At 51.4% G+C, this 17,112-nt stretch overlaps 1 protein-coding gene across 1 annotated transcript in view; it reads right to left on the reverse strand.

The window, feature by feature from the left end:
- Positions 1–594: 594 nt before the first annotated feature.
- Positions 595–17,112, reverse strand: part of Ctnnbl1 (catenin beta like 1) — a 174,015-nt gene continuing 157,497 nt past the window's right edge. The window contains exons 14-16 of the mRNA XM_036184644.1: positions 7,435–7,572; positions 7,205–7,277; positions 595–791 (exon numbers count right to left, since the gene is read on the reverse strand). Of these exons, the coding sequence (XP_036040537.1) occupies positions 703–791; positions 7,205–7,277; positions 7,435–7,572 (300 nt within the window). The 3' untranslated portion in view covers positions 595–702. The remainder of the gene's footprint in view (positions 792–7,204; positions 7,278–7,434; positions 7,573–17,112) is intronic.

The following is a 17,112-nucleotide window of genomic DNA, read 5'->3' on the forward strand; positions in this document are numbered from 1 at the left end:
GTGTGTGTGTGTGTGTGTGTGTGTGTGTGTGGTGGGTGGGGGTGGCGCACTGTTTATCATTAAACACTTAAAACGAAGTCTAACATAGTAATCAACAACAAATCATTATATGGCAAATTTTAACAGACTTCTAATATAATAAAGGCTGTGATTATGGCCTCTCTCAAAATGCCTCACTGCGCCACATGCCCTCATAGGACATGAGATTAAGTGTAGACAATGCTGACCACTGTAGCGTTTTAGGTTAATGCTGGCCCTTACAGTACGCCAGAAGCACTGTGGATTGAGCCGTGGTGGACCGCTTGCTATGGAGGGCAATTCTCTGCACCCTGCAGCCCCCAGAGCCTGCAGTGCTGGGCTCAGAGCACACTCAGGGTGCTGTGCCCAACAGCACCTCCACATGCCATGACACCAGGGGCCTCCTGTCACCACCAGCCTCTCAGTGTCAAGTCAGTCTGGCTGCCCTATCATCTACACCCTCCCCACTCTCTACAACAGGGGAGTCAGGGAAGGCCAGCTCTGGCCTTCCTTAGGTGTGCCCGTGCCTGCTGTGGAGGAGCAGGATGGAGTTGATGAGGATGCTTTCACACTGAATGTCAGCCCGTGAATACCAAAACTAGCTTTAATTTGTTCAAGCCACACAAGTCTAAAAATGGCTTCCAGGAGGGATCCAGGGGTCCGAGACACACTCCGCCCAGCGTTCTAGAAGTTTTCCAACAAGCCCAGGATGCGCTTCTGCTCAGTCTCTCGGAATTCAGGGCTCCGGCCGTCCCCAATGTTCTCTGCATACTCTGGGGAAAAAGGACAGGGTGAGTTAGGCTGGACCATGTATGTGGTTCCCTGAGCTGTGTCTTTCCACACTACTCCCAAATCTCAGCGTGCAACAAGGAGCCAGTGGGGGCCAGCTCTTTGTGGCAGCTGTAGTTGTGAGTCCTTGAGGCTATCTTACCTTTCCAGGCTCATGTCTTCTCTGAGTACATCTCTCCTCACCCTTCACTCAACTCAAACACTAATGTGCCTGAACATCTGTGTCCCTCATCAGTTCACGCTGTGGCCCCAAACTCTGTATGAATGGGATGCGACTCTTATGCAAGGGCCCTGGGGAACATGTAAGGCCCCTCTGTTCTGCCATGTGGGGACAGAGAATGTTTTTGGCCTGTCTCTCATCAGATGCCAAAGGCCAGTTTTGGTCTTGAACTTCCCAGTCCTCAGAACTTCAAGGGAATAGATTTCTTTCTTTATAATAAAGAATCCAGTCTCAAGCATTTTGTTATAGTAGTACAAAATAGGCAAGCGATGCCTGGCATGTAAGCTGTGCTCTGGTTTGTGCTTTGCAGTGTGAAGACATATGAGATCAGCAGTATGTATGACAACATGTGAGAACATTCTAGAAATGCAGGGTTTGGGTCTCACTCAGCTGCCTTAAACTCGGTGTGTGTGTGTGTGTGTGTGTGTGTGTGTGTGTGTGTGTGTGTGTGTTAGAATGCTTGGCTGGCTGGCACAGGCACGGCCCTGCATTCAATCCCTAGAATAGCAAGAAGGAGAGGGAGAGAGACAGACTGACAGGCAGAGAGACAGAGATGGGAATTTGCTTTTGCAATGCCTCCTTCCCAATGAGGGTATACATGGTGGCTGCCAAAAGCTGTGAGGGAAGAAGGCTTGCTGAAGACCTCATGAGAGACTGGTAGAGGACAGCTCAGGGTTTGGTCAGCGAGTGGCAGATCCTGCTTGGCCGTCTGTGGATCAGCAAAGCACTCTGGGTGGTACCAGGCCCCACATTGCTGTCCCAGTGTGACCGCTCTGCTGTCTCAATAGGTACCCAAGTCACTTCCCTGGGACCTTATCCCAGATGCACAGGACAGAAAGCAAGTCTGTGTCGTGCTGAGCTCTCTGCCAACGCTGTGAGTGTCCTGTCCCACAGCCACCTTAGCAGGTCTCTCAGTGAGACTGTGGCAGGCCCCAGTCTGGGAATGGTCACACTTACTGGGTGGCAGGTTTCACAGACATGGCTGATTTAGCCCTGCAACCACAAACATAGGCAGGCCAACAGTCCTGCTCAGAAGCAGCAACTGAGGATTCGAAGGAACTGAGGCAGCCTGCCTAAGTATGGGCTGCGAGAGGAGCTGGAATTTACCCAGAATCAATACAAACAGTGGAAAGAAGTAGGGGTGAGGCTTGTCCCCAAAGTGGCATTTGCTGACCTAAGCAACATCCTGCCCTGCCTACTCCTAACCTCCCGGAAAAACTGCTCCTGGAACTTCCCAAAGCTACCCCACAAGGGCAGCCTCGAGGTACCACTGTGGCAAAGGGCTCCAGTGGGCAGGATGGGTGTGGGGTGCACTGGCTGGGTCCCCCTCCTCTGTCAGGTCACAGAGCACTCTCAGAAACACATGTAAGCCAAGGGACAGGGACTGGACAGAGTCCCATAGGGGGCTGGCCATACCTGGAAACAGGTACAACGACCCAGCCCAGGCTCCTCCACTGTCCCCTATGTCTGGCAGTTTGTACCCACACTACAGCTGGGCCATCGTCTGGGCCCCCAGCCTCCATCTTTGTTTCTGGAGTTCTGGCTGGAGCAGATCTTGGTGCTGCCTACTGTCTGCTATTTCAGCTGCTGCAGCAGTTGATAAATATTGAACAGATTCCTCCCAGAGGTCTTGGGGAGAGCTCTCTTTGCTGTGCGTGAAGAGGAGAGATGTTAGCTGAAGGGAGCACTCTGGGGTGAGCAAGGGAAGAGGAGAGGGCTGGGCTAGAGAGGGGGAGCCGGCAGACATCAGCTCCCTTCCCTACTTCCACAGCATCTGAAATGCTCTTAGGATATAGGCTTTGATGGAGTTCAACCCGACAGAGGTGCCGAGCACATCAATATTAAAGCGGACTTTAGACAGCGGGTTTACCACACAGACACGGAACACAAGCTGTTCTGTTTGTGTCGAGAGGGGCAGGGAGGACAGAGGGAAGTGGTTTTCCAGGCAGGGGCCTGGGCCAGTGCACACAGCCCAGTCACAGATTCAGGATGAGGGAGGTGGGAAGGGTGGGCAGGCCAGCATCTCCATACTGAAGACCTCAGTGACGCACAACCAAGCAGGAGTAGAAACCGCCAAGCCAGGTTCCTCAGGTCCACAGCGCTTGCTTGACAACCCTGAGGTGGGTGATGTGCTTTAGCAGGACATTTTGCTGGGCCAGGAGGACTTACTGAGTATACCCTCTGAGAAAGGAAACTGCTGTGGGTGCTGATGGGTCTCACGCCGGCCATGTTAGCTGGTTGGTAAGATAACCCCTCCTCACTGTACAGAGGCTGTGATGGCCATGGCTTACTGCTGGCCCCTCAGTCTAGGCTGCTGCCAGCTCCAGGCTGTGGAAGCAAGGCCTCCATGCAATGAACACATTTTCACACATAGACAATCAAAGCACTTCAGCCTCACAACAGGCATGAGTGGCATGTGACATGGTGACAACCTTCACCCCAGCAGCCTTGGTGTCCTCATGCTCAGTGAGCATCCTGACGACAGGGCTTCTGGTGGACCAGACATAACACATGGCAAAAGTATGGCTAAGCCTGGCCTGCTGTCAGGGGTCTGAAATCATAGCTGCTTGGGAGGCAGGAGGATCACAAGTTCAAGATCTTCCTGGGATACAGAGGAAGACCTTGTCTCAAAAATTAAAACAAGAATAAAGCAAAACAACCCCCTAAAACCAAAACAACCAAATCCAAGAAGTGTGGCTAAGAGTAGGTCTGGCCTATCACAGAGGAGCCTGGAGGCCCACCTTGGTAAATAGCTCACTCTGCAGTGAACAACATGCTCTGCTCTGTGCCAGCTATCAAAGATGGAGGCAGGAAGGAGCCCACAGTGGGGACTGCCCTTCTCATTTCCTTCAAGGGCCTGTGCTCTTCAGGCCTGTCTGCCTGTTTGGGGATGGCTGGACCCGGGAGCGCCGAGTAAGCAGTCTGCGGAAAGCAGGGCTTTAATGAGCCATCAATTATTCCCATGCTCTTGGCACCCCCAACAGAAAAGGAGGGAGGAAAACCATGGAAAGGGGACTGAAAACCCTGGGAAAAGTCCCCTGCCGGGCTTGCCTCATCAGCGGTTTCCTGAGACCTCAAGGGATACATCAGCTGTCATCCTGCCAGCAAAACTTAGGAAATATGTAGGCCATAAAATCAAAGAAAAAAGCTCTCGTCTAATTAGTATGTTAAAAAAAAAAAAAAAAAGGAAGCAACCCAAACTGAAAAACAAAATGAAAATCAAGGGAGACAGAGTGATGAGCCGGTCTCCTTTATGAGGCTTTGTTTCTTCACTCACTTTGAGGGTGAGGTGGGGAGAGGCAGGGTGGAAAAGGAGAGGAGGGCACGCTTTGTGGGGTGGCCTGCACCAGCCAGCCCCAATCACCCCAGTGTCCCTCTGATCTCAACATGACCACACGCACACTGCTGAGGACTAGCCCTCAGGTCCTACTGCACCCTGTTCATGTATGTGCCACACTGGATCGCAGGGAACAGGGAGACGCTCCCCGGGCATGCGGGAGGCAGAGCAAACCTGCCTGCAGGACCGGGCTGAGACCCGTTTACTAACACGGTCAATGCCATGTCGCAGGCCTTCTCAACCAAGTAATAGTGTCCAGTTCCCTGCCTGTAACTCACTGCACACTAACGGCTTCAAATGCCCAAACCATCTTGTGAGCTCTAGTGAGATGTCTACTGGCTGCTGGCAAACAAGGTGATGTGGTTATCACATGTATCCCAAACTCATCATGTACCCAAAGAATTAATAACCTGCCATCATACCACTGCCCCACCTGCTGGGATCTAGTCCAGATCACCGAAGCCTGCCTAATCTCTGGCCTCTGCTCCTTGCCTGGGATATCCTTAGGAGATGTCTGCTCCATTAATCCCTATCAGAGGAAGGCTTCCATGAGCAGTGTTGAAAACACTGCTGGGTTCCCATTATGAGCCCCACTGCCCCAGGAGGTAGGAACAGGGCGAACAGGCAACAACAATGCTTTACATCATGGACCTTCCATTTTAATGCACAGGACAGATCAAATGAGTAAACAACACATAAATACAAACAGTTACTGACTGTGATAGAGGGCTTGGAAGGCACACAGATGGGGAGGAGGGGATGACTTCAAGACAGAGTCTGGAGGCAGGATGGGCAGACTCCCTGCAGTGCTGGCTGGGGCGCATGCTGAGAGAAGTGGGCACGGAAGGAGGGCACGGGTCTGGTCAGAGGCCACAGCAGAGAACAGATGCACAGGCTGTCCCCTGCCCCGACCCTCAGTGAACACCTATCAGCACCAAGGAGAGCCAGCACAGAGGGTGGCGGAAGCGGGCTTAAATGGGATGTTTTGAATGACCCAAGGTATACACAGAACAGTTCAGAGAGGAAAACATCCACCTACTATGTTTCAAGCTGCTACCAACACTTTTCCCTTCTTGGAAGCTCGCTGTTTTGACTAGAGGGATGGAGGTGCAGGGAGAAGCCTGAAAGCAAGACAGCAGAGCTGAGGGTGATCAAAAGCTCTAATTGCATGTGTGGGCGTTGGCGTAAATGCCATTTAAAGGTTGGAGGTACAGTCACCACAGCCCTGCCCTCGGAGGAGGCTCTGATGCTGAAGGGAACACCCAGGGTCCCCGCCCCCCATAGGGCCAGGGCCACCCTACCCCCTCCTCTTTGGAGAAAAGAGCAGATGCCAAGGCCTTGTAACTGTCCATCAGCAGAATGGACACAACAGGTACCATGCCCGCAGCCCCGCAAGGCTGTGCCAAGCATATGGCTTCCAGCCCCATGCATTCGCTCCCCCTGTTCCTTCCTCCTGGAATGTCTCAGCCCCCCAGACCAGCTTCATGCCACTTCTCTTGTGAGCCCTCCCACAGGCCTTCAGCGGAGCCTCACTGACGGCAATGATGAGCATAATTAACTAATGTTTTATGACCATCATTTATTGAGCTTATTGAGACTCAAATAGCTCCCATCAACCACCGCAGCCACCTCCTTCAACTCCATGATGCACAGAGTCTGAGCAGGAGGCAGACCTGGAGCTGGCCTCATAGCCTCCCCTCTTCTCTATGTGGACAGCTTCCACTCTCTCACCTGCAACGGGGCTGTGAGCAACTGAAAGGCAGGCTCCGAATCAATGCAGCCTAATCCCTTGCCTTAGCAGTGGGCAGATCAAGGTCCAGAGAGTCGAGTGGTTCTGTCTAATCTACCATGCCAGCATGACCCTGAACTGTGGAGTTACCATCCTGACCATCTAAGCCCACCGTGTCTTAGTCTCTAAGTGGCCCATGCTGCTGCTGCAGCCTGAGCTCAGTATAGACAGTCCTGCCTGTGACTGAGGCTCACTGGGTGACGACAGGCCTCTCCAGAGCAACTCTAGCCTGGCCAGCTCCAGACCAAGACCCAAGGGCACTTGGGAGATGCCATAGAGAATCGGGGAAGGAGGGATGCTCTCCCTGAGCACTCACTAAAAAGCCAGCAGCACCCTGCTCAATCTTCCCATGATCTTCAGTGTGAAGAAAGGGAAGGGATGATGGTGGCATAGGGTGAGAGGCAAGCCTTGCCAGATGACACCACCTCAGAGCACAGCCTGGATAGCTCCAGTTGCCTCTTGTCACATCCCTGTTCTCTGCCCTACTATGCAGCTAAGAACCATGTCCTTGTTCTCTGCTGTTTTGGCTTTAGTGTGTGGGTGTAGTGTGTGAATACACATTTGTGTGTGCATGCACGTTTGTGTGTGAGTACATGTAGAGGCCAGAGGTTGAAGCTGGACACCTTTCTCAGTGAACCTGAACTGACTGATTCAGGGAGACTGGCTGGCCAGCAAGCTCCAGGGATCCTCCTGTCTCCACCTCCCAATGTGTGCAGGCCTTGTTCATGGGTGGTGGGCATCTGAACCCAAGTCCTCACGCTACATGAGGCAAGCACTGATTAGCTGAGCCGCCTCTCCACCCTACGTGTGCTTTAAAAGCAGATGGTCCTGAGCCTCAGAGCTTGCATCTGTGTGTTTAGGTTGTGGGGCTGCTACAGGAGAGAAACAGAACAGACTAATGTCTGAACTTGACACAGGTGACCTGGCCTGGTGACATGGAGAAGAGTTTTCTGCTCTCAGTCCAGAACATCTGGGGCACCAGTTTCCAGGGAAGGGTCCAGGAAGCCCCTGAGTAGCCCCCAGAGATGCAACCCAGCAGCACCCAACTCACCCTTGATAATGTGCCTGACAATCTTGATGGAGCTGCCACGCATGTTCAGGATCTGGTGAACCCGCTGGCGAATCTAATAAAGAGGGAAAGAAGGGGATGGGGAAGAAATCACCAGGGTACAGTGCCATCCTCACCCCGTTCGAAACAGGGGACCCATAGACAAGGGACTCTGGAGAGCGCTGTGCTTCTATCTGTGCAGGTGGCCAGGAAGGCAGCAGGAGTCCTCCTACCTGGGGGACGTTGGCATTGCAGATCTCGGCCATGATGTAGCAGATGTGCTGGAGAATGAAGAGCCCTGCATCCAGGCGCCGCAGGAAGAACTCGTCCTCCATGTCATTGTCTATGATCTCCCCTCGACGCACTATGTCCTGACAACAGACAAGCACGGGATAAATGCTGGACAGCGCTTGCACAGGCAAAGGATAGCCTCCAGCCTGGGCACACGACACACAGCAGGGAAAGCCTGCGTCCCTACCTGCCCTTCTCCCTCAGTCCTGAAGCATCCTTCTGGTATTCCTCATTCGGCATGGACCATGGAGGCCACAGGAGGCAAGTTCCAAGACCACTTTCCTTTCTGATCTCATCTACCTGCATATTCTACCCCAGAAAAGCTGAAGGGACATCATCTAAGCTAGTGTCAGCTTTTTTCTTTTTTAAAATTCAATTTATTTTTTTGTTTGAGAAATGATCTCTCTGTATCCTGGACCTTACTATGTAGACCAGGCTATCCTCAAGCTCACAGAGTTCCATCTGCCTCTGCCCCCAAGTCCTAGGATTAAAGGTGTGATTGCCACACAAACATGAGTATCTGAGCTCAGACTTCTAGTACCCAAGGGGAGAGCTAGCATGTTGGTGTTTACACTTGTAATCAGTGCTGGGGTGTGGAGGTGCAGACAGGATCCCTGGAGCCCACTAGCCAGCCAGTCTAAGCTGATTGGTGAGCTCCAGGTTGAGAGACTTTGTCTCAGGAAAAAAAAAGAGTGATTATGGGAGACATGTCGACCCCTGACCTCCCCACCCAGTACATGTATACACACATGCGCGCGCACACACACTTGACATTCCATACTTGAACATGGGTATGGGGCACAATGACAAAGTGTAATGATCACATGAAGGGAATCAGTGGTTCTCTTCTTACACAGCCACCATTTCTGTGTGTCAGGGCCTTTGAACTCATCTGTCAGTTTTTTATAAAATCCTCTGGTCTACCTCTCCCCTCCCCTCCCGAGGACCCTCCCCACCTCTCTTCTGAGCCTTCCCCCAGGACTTCTTGGTGAGACACACCCTCCTGCATTTGGAACCACAAGAGTCTAGCCCTCCTTTTCTCCCCGTCCGTCCGTCAGTCTGTCCGTCCGCTCAGGGTCCGGATGACAGCACTGGCACAGGCACCCCTTGCTTCCATTACGTCCAGGGCTAGCTCCACGTTCCCACAAGTCCATCACCCTCTACACCTCCTAAGTGACGGCAGGCTCTCTCCCAGACCTGCCAGACTGTCTGTACCTCTCTCCCTTTGCAGCCAATTCTTATTTTAAAAAACAAATCCCCCAAAACAGGCTTACAGAGATACCATGCATAAACCATACCATTCTCCCATTTACAGCATGTGATTCAACAGCTTTTACTGACCACTCATGTGATCATCACTCTAGAATATCACCCCCCACTCTTGCCATCTGTGGACAAGCAGCATGGACTGCTGGGAGAAGTCTCTCCCCCAGCTTGGCCTCATGTTTCCCATCATGGACCTGAGTGTCTCTCAAGCCCATACTGTTTTTAAGCAGTCTGTTCCAGAAAACCTTCCCTGGTGACTTCAGTTTACCACTTGTTCTTGCCCCCAAACCCCTCAAGCACCCGAGACAACATGACCTCTTCCTGTACACCTCTGCCACGGACTCTGTCATCATCTGTGAGGCAGTGGACATTAGGGCGGACTGTGAGCCCCAGGAAGCTGGGTGGGGCCCAGGGCGAATATAATAAAAGGGCTTCTCCCTGTGAGCCTGAGTCTGATGGCCCATTTCCTAATTCCCTGGCTATTTTTATGGCCATGGTTCTTTCTGACAACACAGGCTCTTGTCACTGACAGAGCCCCAGGGACAGTGGAATGGGAAGGCTTAGCACATGGCCGTCAATCTCCAGCAGGAGCCCTTCAGAGACCACTTAGTTGCAGATAATGCACTTCTTTATTTACCCGGGGGGCCAGCCTGCAGCAACACAAGGCTACTTTTCATCTCTCCCCTAAAGGCCTGTCTACAAGGCACAGAGGGCTGCAGGCTGCAGACCCACTCTGTCTGAGGATCACCACCACCAATCCTCAGTCTCATTTAGTAGCCAACTCCTTGCCAATCTGGTAATTGTTAATGTTGACCTGGTAGTCACAAGCACCAATGATGTCACAGTTTATAAAGAGCCTCATTCTCTTCTCACTCAGATCCTAACTTCCTGAGGGGGGAGGAGGGAGGGGGGCAAGATGGGGACAGGCAGGAAATCAACTCCTGACTTCCACTCACAAAAGCATTCGGTGCCGTACCATGCATTTCTACATGGCCATAGAGTTTAAAGTCTTATTACACACACATGTCCTTATGAGTGAAATTAAAGGGGAGAGGGAAGGGATTATTAATCCCACTGTACAGATCAGAAACCAAGGCACATGGAGGTGAAATTGCTCGTTATGGCATAATTGCCTGTTAACAGAATACAAACTCCCCGAGGATGGGACACTAGTTTGATCCACCTCTGTGTGGAAAGAATTACAGTAGAATTCAGGACCTGGCCTTCCTAGGTGTCCAGTAGCAAGAATATTACCCTAAGGCAGGGAAAAAAAAAGAAAAATGAAAAGTTAAGAGAGAAGAAAGGGAAGGAAGGGGGGCCTCTGGAGGGACTGGAATCCCTGTGTGCCTCTGCCCCACACCTAACTGTGCCGGGCACCGTGTGCTAGCTGAGATGGTGAGGTGGACAGGACAGTACACATTTCTCTCTCCACCCCCCCCCCTTTGGTTTTCTGAGACAGAGTTTATGTAGCCTTGGCTGGCCTCGAACTCACAGAGCTCCACCTGCCTCTGCCTCCTGAGTGATGGGATTAAAAATGTGCACCACCATCGCCCAGCAATACTACACATTTCTGAGGCACTTACAGTGTAATGAACTTGACACACAGGAGCAAACCATCTCTCAAGACAACATGAATCCTGTCTAGATAAGGCCTGAGGCAGAGGAGATAGGCAGAGCCTCTGACTGCCTCAGTCCTATGACTGAGTCTCATAGGACATTCTAGATAAACAAAAAGGTGGATCTCTGTGATTTTGATGAGGCCAGCCTGGTCTACATCATTGAGGCCTTTTCTCAAAAACAAACAAAACACTACAAAACAGACAGAAATAACGGTGAAGAGGCGTCAGCCTGGCTGGCCTGGAGAGCGGAGGTGGAGCATCAGGCAAGGACAGACCATGGGAAGGGACAGGGGAGTGGTTTTCGATGCTGAGCTCCTGGTCCTCAGGCACTCACTTAGTTCTGGTAGATTACTATGTGATAGGAGCACAGAAGGCAGTATGAATAATGACCACTGCTCCATCACCCACCCACTGAAGGGAGCAGCTGAACCCTGCAGGTGGCCTCTGGTGTCAGGCACAGTCACTCCTTACTCCCCATGGTAGAAGACACTCTGGCTCAAGCAGGGCCACCTCCCCAGGCCAGGCCAGCAGCACTGGGACACAGACTTGCAACTGTGATCTCCACACAGGCACACCAGCGACCAGCAGGCACTGATTTCAGAAGAATAGACGAAGATGATAAAGAGGACAGGGCTTGGGAATGAGGCTGGGCCATCTGTTTGTGTTCCTCTCAATGACCCAGCATCCGGCAGTGCTTCCTGACACACTTTCCCTATAACCTGACCTTTTAACTGAACAGGACACTATGTCCGAGGGCTTCTCCATGCTGCTTTCTAGAAAGCACAGACCCAAGAGAGAGACACCAAGCTCTATCTGTTCCTCTTCCCCTTTCCTTAGAGCACCCCCAACATCAGTCCATTCAATGTTTAACTCCAAGTATACAGCCTTTTGGGCTGGAAAGTGGGGTTTTCAAATGCAGATCTCAGAGAAGAGGACAGCTCACCCACAAGAAAGGCATGCCCATGCTGTACTGACCATGCGGAGCTGAGACTGAGGTCGGCTTCTAAAGGCTAGGTGGCCACCCTAGCAGTTTCAGAAGTGCCACAGAAAGTGGTGTGCAGTGAGGCTTACCTGTTGGGATAGTACCTTATCTAGCCCGTTATAATACTGGGCTATGGGCTTGGGGACACAGAACACACGCATGTCCTCACTGCTTAGGGGAAGCAGAAGAGGCAGGAGTTTGTCTGTCATCCCACACAGGAAGTGAAAGTGACTGCCGTCAGCTGCAGCAGGAAGTGTTCCCTAAGCAAAGCCTCCCTTGCTGGGCACATGCAGCAGGTGGCACCTTCAAATTCCAGATGGAATAGCTGAGACAAGTCATGTGACTATTGCACACCTCTAGTGGGAGTGCAACATGCTTCCCTGGTGCAAGGCCCTTCTTTCCTTTAGTCTTTTCTCTTTGGGCTAAAGTGGCACAATTTCCTGAATGCCAGGCACTGTCCTGAATAAGTCACGTTTCTTCCTCCAAACCCTAAGAGGTAAGGACTACAACTATGTCCACACCCTATACTGGAACCTCTGGTCTCCTTAGGCCACAAAGCTCAACTGCGGTGAGTGGTGGAGGCAGAGTAGAGAGGCTCGCAAGCTGCCTCCAAGCCTGTGATTCCTTTCACAATGCAAAAGAACAGAGGTCTTAGGATGGACCGGCTCCAGCATCAGTCGGTGAACACCAGGGCACTGTATTTAAGTTAGGTGGGAATTAACACAAATCAGGGGTGTTAAACACAGGGTGTCTTGGCCTGTCTTTCTCTCCCAGTAAAGAAACTTAAAAATGAGAGGAGGGCAGGGATGTAGTCCATCTGGAGAGTGTGTGCCTCCCACCTCATGCTCACGAAGTCCTGGGTTTGATCCTCAGCAACCCCTCTGTGGAGCATTACACCTGTAATCCCAGCACTTGGGAGGTACAGGCAGGGGGACCAGAAACTGAGGGCCATCTTTGGCTACACAGCAGATTTGAATGCTAGCCTGGCATACACAGACCCTGTAAAAGCAAGGTGGGTTGGGGCTGGGGAAAATATAGCTAGACTAGAAAATTCCATATGCAATTTGAGAGACAGAGTGAGAAGACACTCTGATAGGTTTTGTTTGTTCATTCTGTACAAGAGGGCTGGGATAAAATCTTAGATGGTAATTGAGTGAATGGTGCATTGTAAGTGGAACAGATTGCAGTTCCCAGCAGCATAAGCCTGTCGGAGGGTTGCTAAAATAAACAGATTCATCGCCAAAGATACCACAGAGTTGGAATGTGGAGCGTCAAGGTGCTATTACTGCAGGCTGGTGTGTTCTCTCTTTCAGCCACTGCTCTGCTTTAAATGTTAATCTGTCTTTGGAAACACAAGTGAACCACCAGCTTCCCATGTGCCTCTCTGCTCACAAGCCCTCCAAGTGCTCTGAGGATGCCATTTGTAATTTGCCCTTGACAGGCGGGGAGTTGTCCCTGGCTGATGGAAGGGGACAGTCATAAAGAGGCTGCTATGAAGCCAATACAGATCCCTCTGAGCCTCAACATGCAGCCCCAACTGGTGGTGCCTGCTCTGTAGGCACAGGCAAGGACACCCCATCATCCAGTGATGCCAGCTTCTTCAACAAATCCAAGGCAAGCTGGGAAATGAAAGCTGTAAATGGAGACAAGGGAGGTGTGAACGCCCCACACAAGCCCTTCCTCCAAAAGCTTCTAAAACAGCACACAGCTCAAGAAGGATCCTAGAAGCTGTGTCTTCTCAGCTGGGGAAAGCTGAGGAAAGAGTGGTGGGGGGGAGGGAGAAAGAGAGAGGGGGGGAAGGAGGGAGGGAGGGAGGGAGGGAGGGAGGGAGGGAGCTCATAGCCAACAGAAGGCAGCTCCAGAAGAACCCAAGGCTCTCAGGCCAGGGCCCTGCTCATGAGGAAGAGGCTGACTACACTTAGCACACTTGCACGCGCCAGGTTCGCACAAGCAGCCTCACTCATCCTACAACACAGAGCACTTTCCACTCTGTGGCAGAGCTGGTGCTTAACCTGCATTATACCAGGCTCCCCAGTACCATGGTGCCTTCTTTTCCCTAAAAACAAACAAAACCTCAAGCATCCCACTGCTCCTTTTGACAGTGGAGAACCAACCAACCAGTACTGAGAAGCAGTTCTCACCACAGCAGGTGTTATCAGGAAATGATGATTCTACTGGGGGAGAAGGCACAATCAAACCCGACTAGGGAAGACTGCATTGGTTTAGAGAAAGACGGACCAGCATGCAGCTCAGAACCACTTGTGACAACAGTTCTGACAAACAGCCTCCTCTCAAGCCAAGGACTATTGGTGCTTAGGTCCCACAGCACAAGATCAGTGCTCTTACACGCATGCTCTCACCAATGAGTGTACCGCAGTAGTGAGCTCAAGGGAGGCACTGTGATCCCTGGGTGGAAAGCAAGTCTCCAATCTCCACCGAGGCTGCTGTGCAGGTGTGCTTAGGCACCAAGGAGCTCCAGGCATTCCCAGGGATGGGTTTTTCTAAGAACTGCGAGAGAATACTACTGTAGATAGATGCTTGGTATGTGACAGGCACTCTACACACATCTGATGACTGTCTGCACACCCAAGCACTGAAGGTTACCGAGGAGCTAGCCAGCTGCGGCAGAGGAGGGTGCAGAAGACACAGTGCAGAGAAGTGTTCTCAGGATTTGAGATTCTTCTGCCTTAGACTCCTAAATGCTGGGATTTTGGTGCACACCACCATGCTTGGCTCTTGCAGATTTGAGGATGCACAAGTTCAGGGAGGAACAAGTGGTTTCTTCATATAGTGATGGGTGAGGGATGTGGCAGGGTCTGGTATAAATTCACCTATAAGAAGATGGTATCATAACACTGGTTCATCGGTGTGTGTGTGTGTGTGTGTGTGTGTGTGTTTGGGGGATGGTCTAAGTGAAAATCCACTTAGACATTCTCTGGGTAAGGGTGAGAGTGAACCACAGGGCACACTCCTAGAGCTAGGGAGACTAGTCAGGTGGGTGCTGTGTGAAATCCAAAGGAAGTGGTGGCCGTTACCTGCGATGAAGCCCTTGGCGTTGAGAAGCGGGACGGGGAACGCTACTGCAGGGGGAGCTTGCCTGACGGGTGTGTGGCCAGAGCAAGCAGATGGCTCCCAGGGTCTAATGTGTCACACCGGCGAATGGCCCTCGAGTGTTCCCACTCTAGGTATGACTTAAGGAGTCCGAAGAGCCTATGGGTGGCACTCAGGTATAGCTGGCTGTGAGCCTGCAGAGGTGTGGGAGGCACAACCTTGATCCTAGCAAACCCTACCACAAGCCTGGGAGGTGGCAGGGAGAGGAGGTATTGGCTTCACGGAGTGAAGATCCAGGGTCAGAAAGGCAAAACAGTGCTCAAGGCCACACTGTAAGGTGAGTGGCAGAGTGAGGGTCCACAACTCAGATCCACTAACTTCTCTTCCAGTGACTACAAGTGAGTGGCAGAGAAGCAGACATGCCTGAAACTGTGGGCATCCAACAGAGGAGGAGGGGAGAGGAAAAGATACCAGGAAGCCCTCCCCTCGCCCACTAGCTTCTACAGGCAAATTTACTGGCTGAGAAAGCCTGTGAAGCACTGGTTTAAAGAGCTGAGAGGACTCTCGGCAGGATGTGCTCTTGTTTTTAAAGCTTGCTTTTCGAAGCTTCCAGCATAGTTAGTAGAGTAGTGGCAGCCAGGCCCTCACTGTCTGCATCTGTACTTGCAGCTCAGGGTCATGTACCCTACCCCACCCCGTTCACCCACATCTTCAAGTGAGTTCTGGATGCTGAGCAAACAGTTGGTCTGCTTAAGGTATCAAGTCCTGTGGATACTGTTTCATTACAGAGTCCATCTTTTTCTTTGCAGGATAAAGCCTGGAATGATTTAACCGTGGCAAAATTAGCATGCAATTTGTAAGTCATTACGGTGCAAAGTATGTGGTGAGAACACTTTATTGAATAAACCTGCTGAGTATAATTTTCCCAGGAACTAAGAAAGAAAAGCCTCTCTCTAAGACTCTCCTCCCTCTTTCAGAAATCCCTGCCAGCACCTATCTAATTACGTCTTGCTCTGACAGCGGCTTCTGCACATTGAACCCACAGGGATCTTGGTCTTTTCTGGGCTTCAGCCTGTTTGGGGAGCCCAGTGAAATCTGCTGAGACAAGCGCCCTGGATATTTACTGATCACAAGGGCTACTGCTTGCTGGGAGAGTTGGAAGCATTACATGGCCTTTAAAAGTTCAGATCTTGTTAACCAGGAGCTCCTGGGGTATGTCCAACTTCACTCTGGATCTCAAGGACACTGACTACAGCCTGAACACATTGGGCACCAGCCCAAGCCATGGATGGTGCTCTCTTCTAGTTACACGCTGTTGTAGTAATATAATATGAACTGAAAGTGCATAAAATGACCTAGTGCCGGAGAGTCCAGTACATGCTTCCAAGCACACGTGTATTTCCTTAGTGCATACGGCTGAAGGGCTGGCATGCTGCTCCACAGGAGAGCATTTGCCAGCATGTGCAAGGCCCTGGCTTCCATTTCTAGCACTGTGAGCAACAAAACAATACAAACGCTACCACCAACCAAACCCAACGATACTGCTGCACTTACATCAGAACCTACTGTGTAGACTTAAGTATTTTCAATGGTGGGGTGAATTTTTAAAAAAAATTTATTTTGTATCCATCCATCCATCCATCCATCCATCCATCCATCCATCCATCTATCCTTATCTGTCCTCGAACTTACTCTATAGACCAGGCTGGCCTTGAACTCAGAGATCTGCTTGCCTCTGCTTCCAAAGTGCTAGGACTAAAGGTGTGTGCCACCAGGCTTGGCTGGATTTTTTTTTTTTTTTTTAAACTAAACATCAGGGGCAAAAATGAAAGCCATGGAACAATGTAGAGGTAGGAGATCTCTCCATCCTCCTTAACACCCAAGGGCAGACAGTGAACTCACTTAAGGGGCAGTGGTCCTTTACTCAGGCTCAGTATCAGGGTGCAAATCTTAAGACCAGATCACAGGCACAGAGGAAGCAAACAAGCACACTACTTACCAGCTATAAGGGGGGTGGTGCTCTATGCCTGGGACTGAACACTCTCCGAGGAGGGCTCATATAATGAGAGCTGGCCTTGCAGGAGGCACTAGCTCTAAGACCCAAGATAGGAGGGCAGGGCTGGAGGTAGGGAAGGCAGAGAAAGGGGACTGTCTTACCAAACCCTGCAAGTTAAGAGGGACCTCCTAGAGAAAAGGAAACAAAAGACTGTCTGTCTGTCCCCCAGGTGCTAGGCCCAGGCCATGGCTTCCCTACTTGGCACTACTTACCCAATTTCTCCACCAAGGGAGAAAAATCAGCTGGGGCAGTGATGCTGTGTCCAGAGCCAGGGAGCCAGGGAAAGGCCTGGCACTGAGTCCAGCTCCCTGGTTTTTGCCTTCCTTTCCCAGGGTCTGCTAGCAGACTGGAAGTACCCCATCCCTACTTGGTGTGCATGTGCAAGTATTACAGAGTTGCTAGGTGGCTCTAGCTGCCCCCTGCACCCCTAGCCCTTCCCAGCAGCACACCACTCTTGGGTCTTTAACTGGCATTTGGGCCTCTTGCCCTTAGCCAGTGCCTGGTCCAGCACCTGGCCCAAAACGAGAGTCTAATCAATATTTGCCAATGACTGGATTCTCTCTATTGAATCTTGGGCAAGTGCAAACTATACACGAGCACACTGCACTTGGAGAAATGGAGGTTTACAGGGAAGGTGGCTAAGAGA

The sequence above is a fragment of the Onychomys torridus genome, chromosome 4 (assembly GCF_903995425.1).
Source record: "Onychomys torridus chromosome 4, mOncTor1.1, whole genome shotgun sequence".
In the NCBI taxonomy this organism is placed as follows: Eukaryota; Metazoa; Chordata; class Mammalia; order Rodentia; family Cricetidae; genus Onychomys; species Onychomys torridus.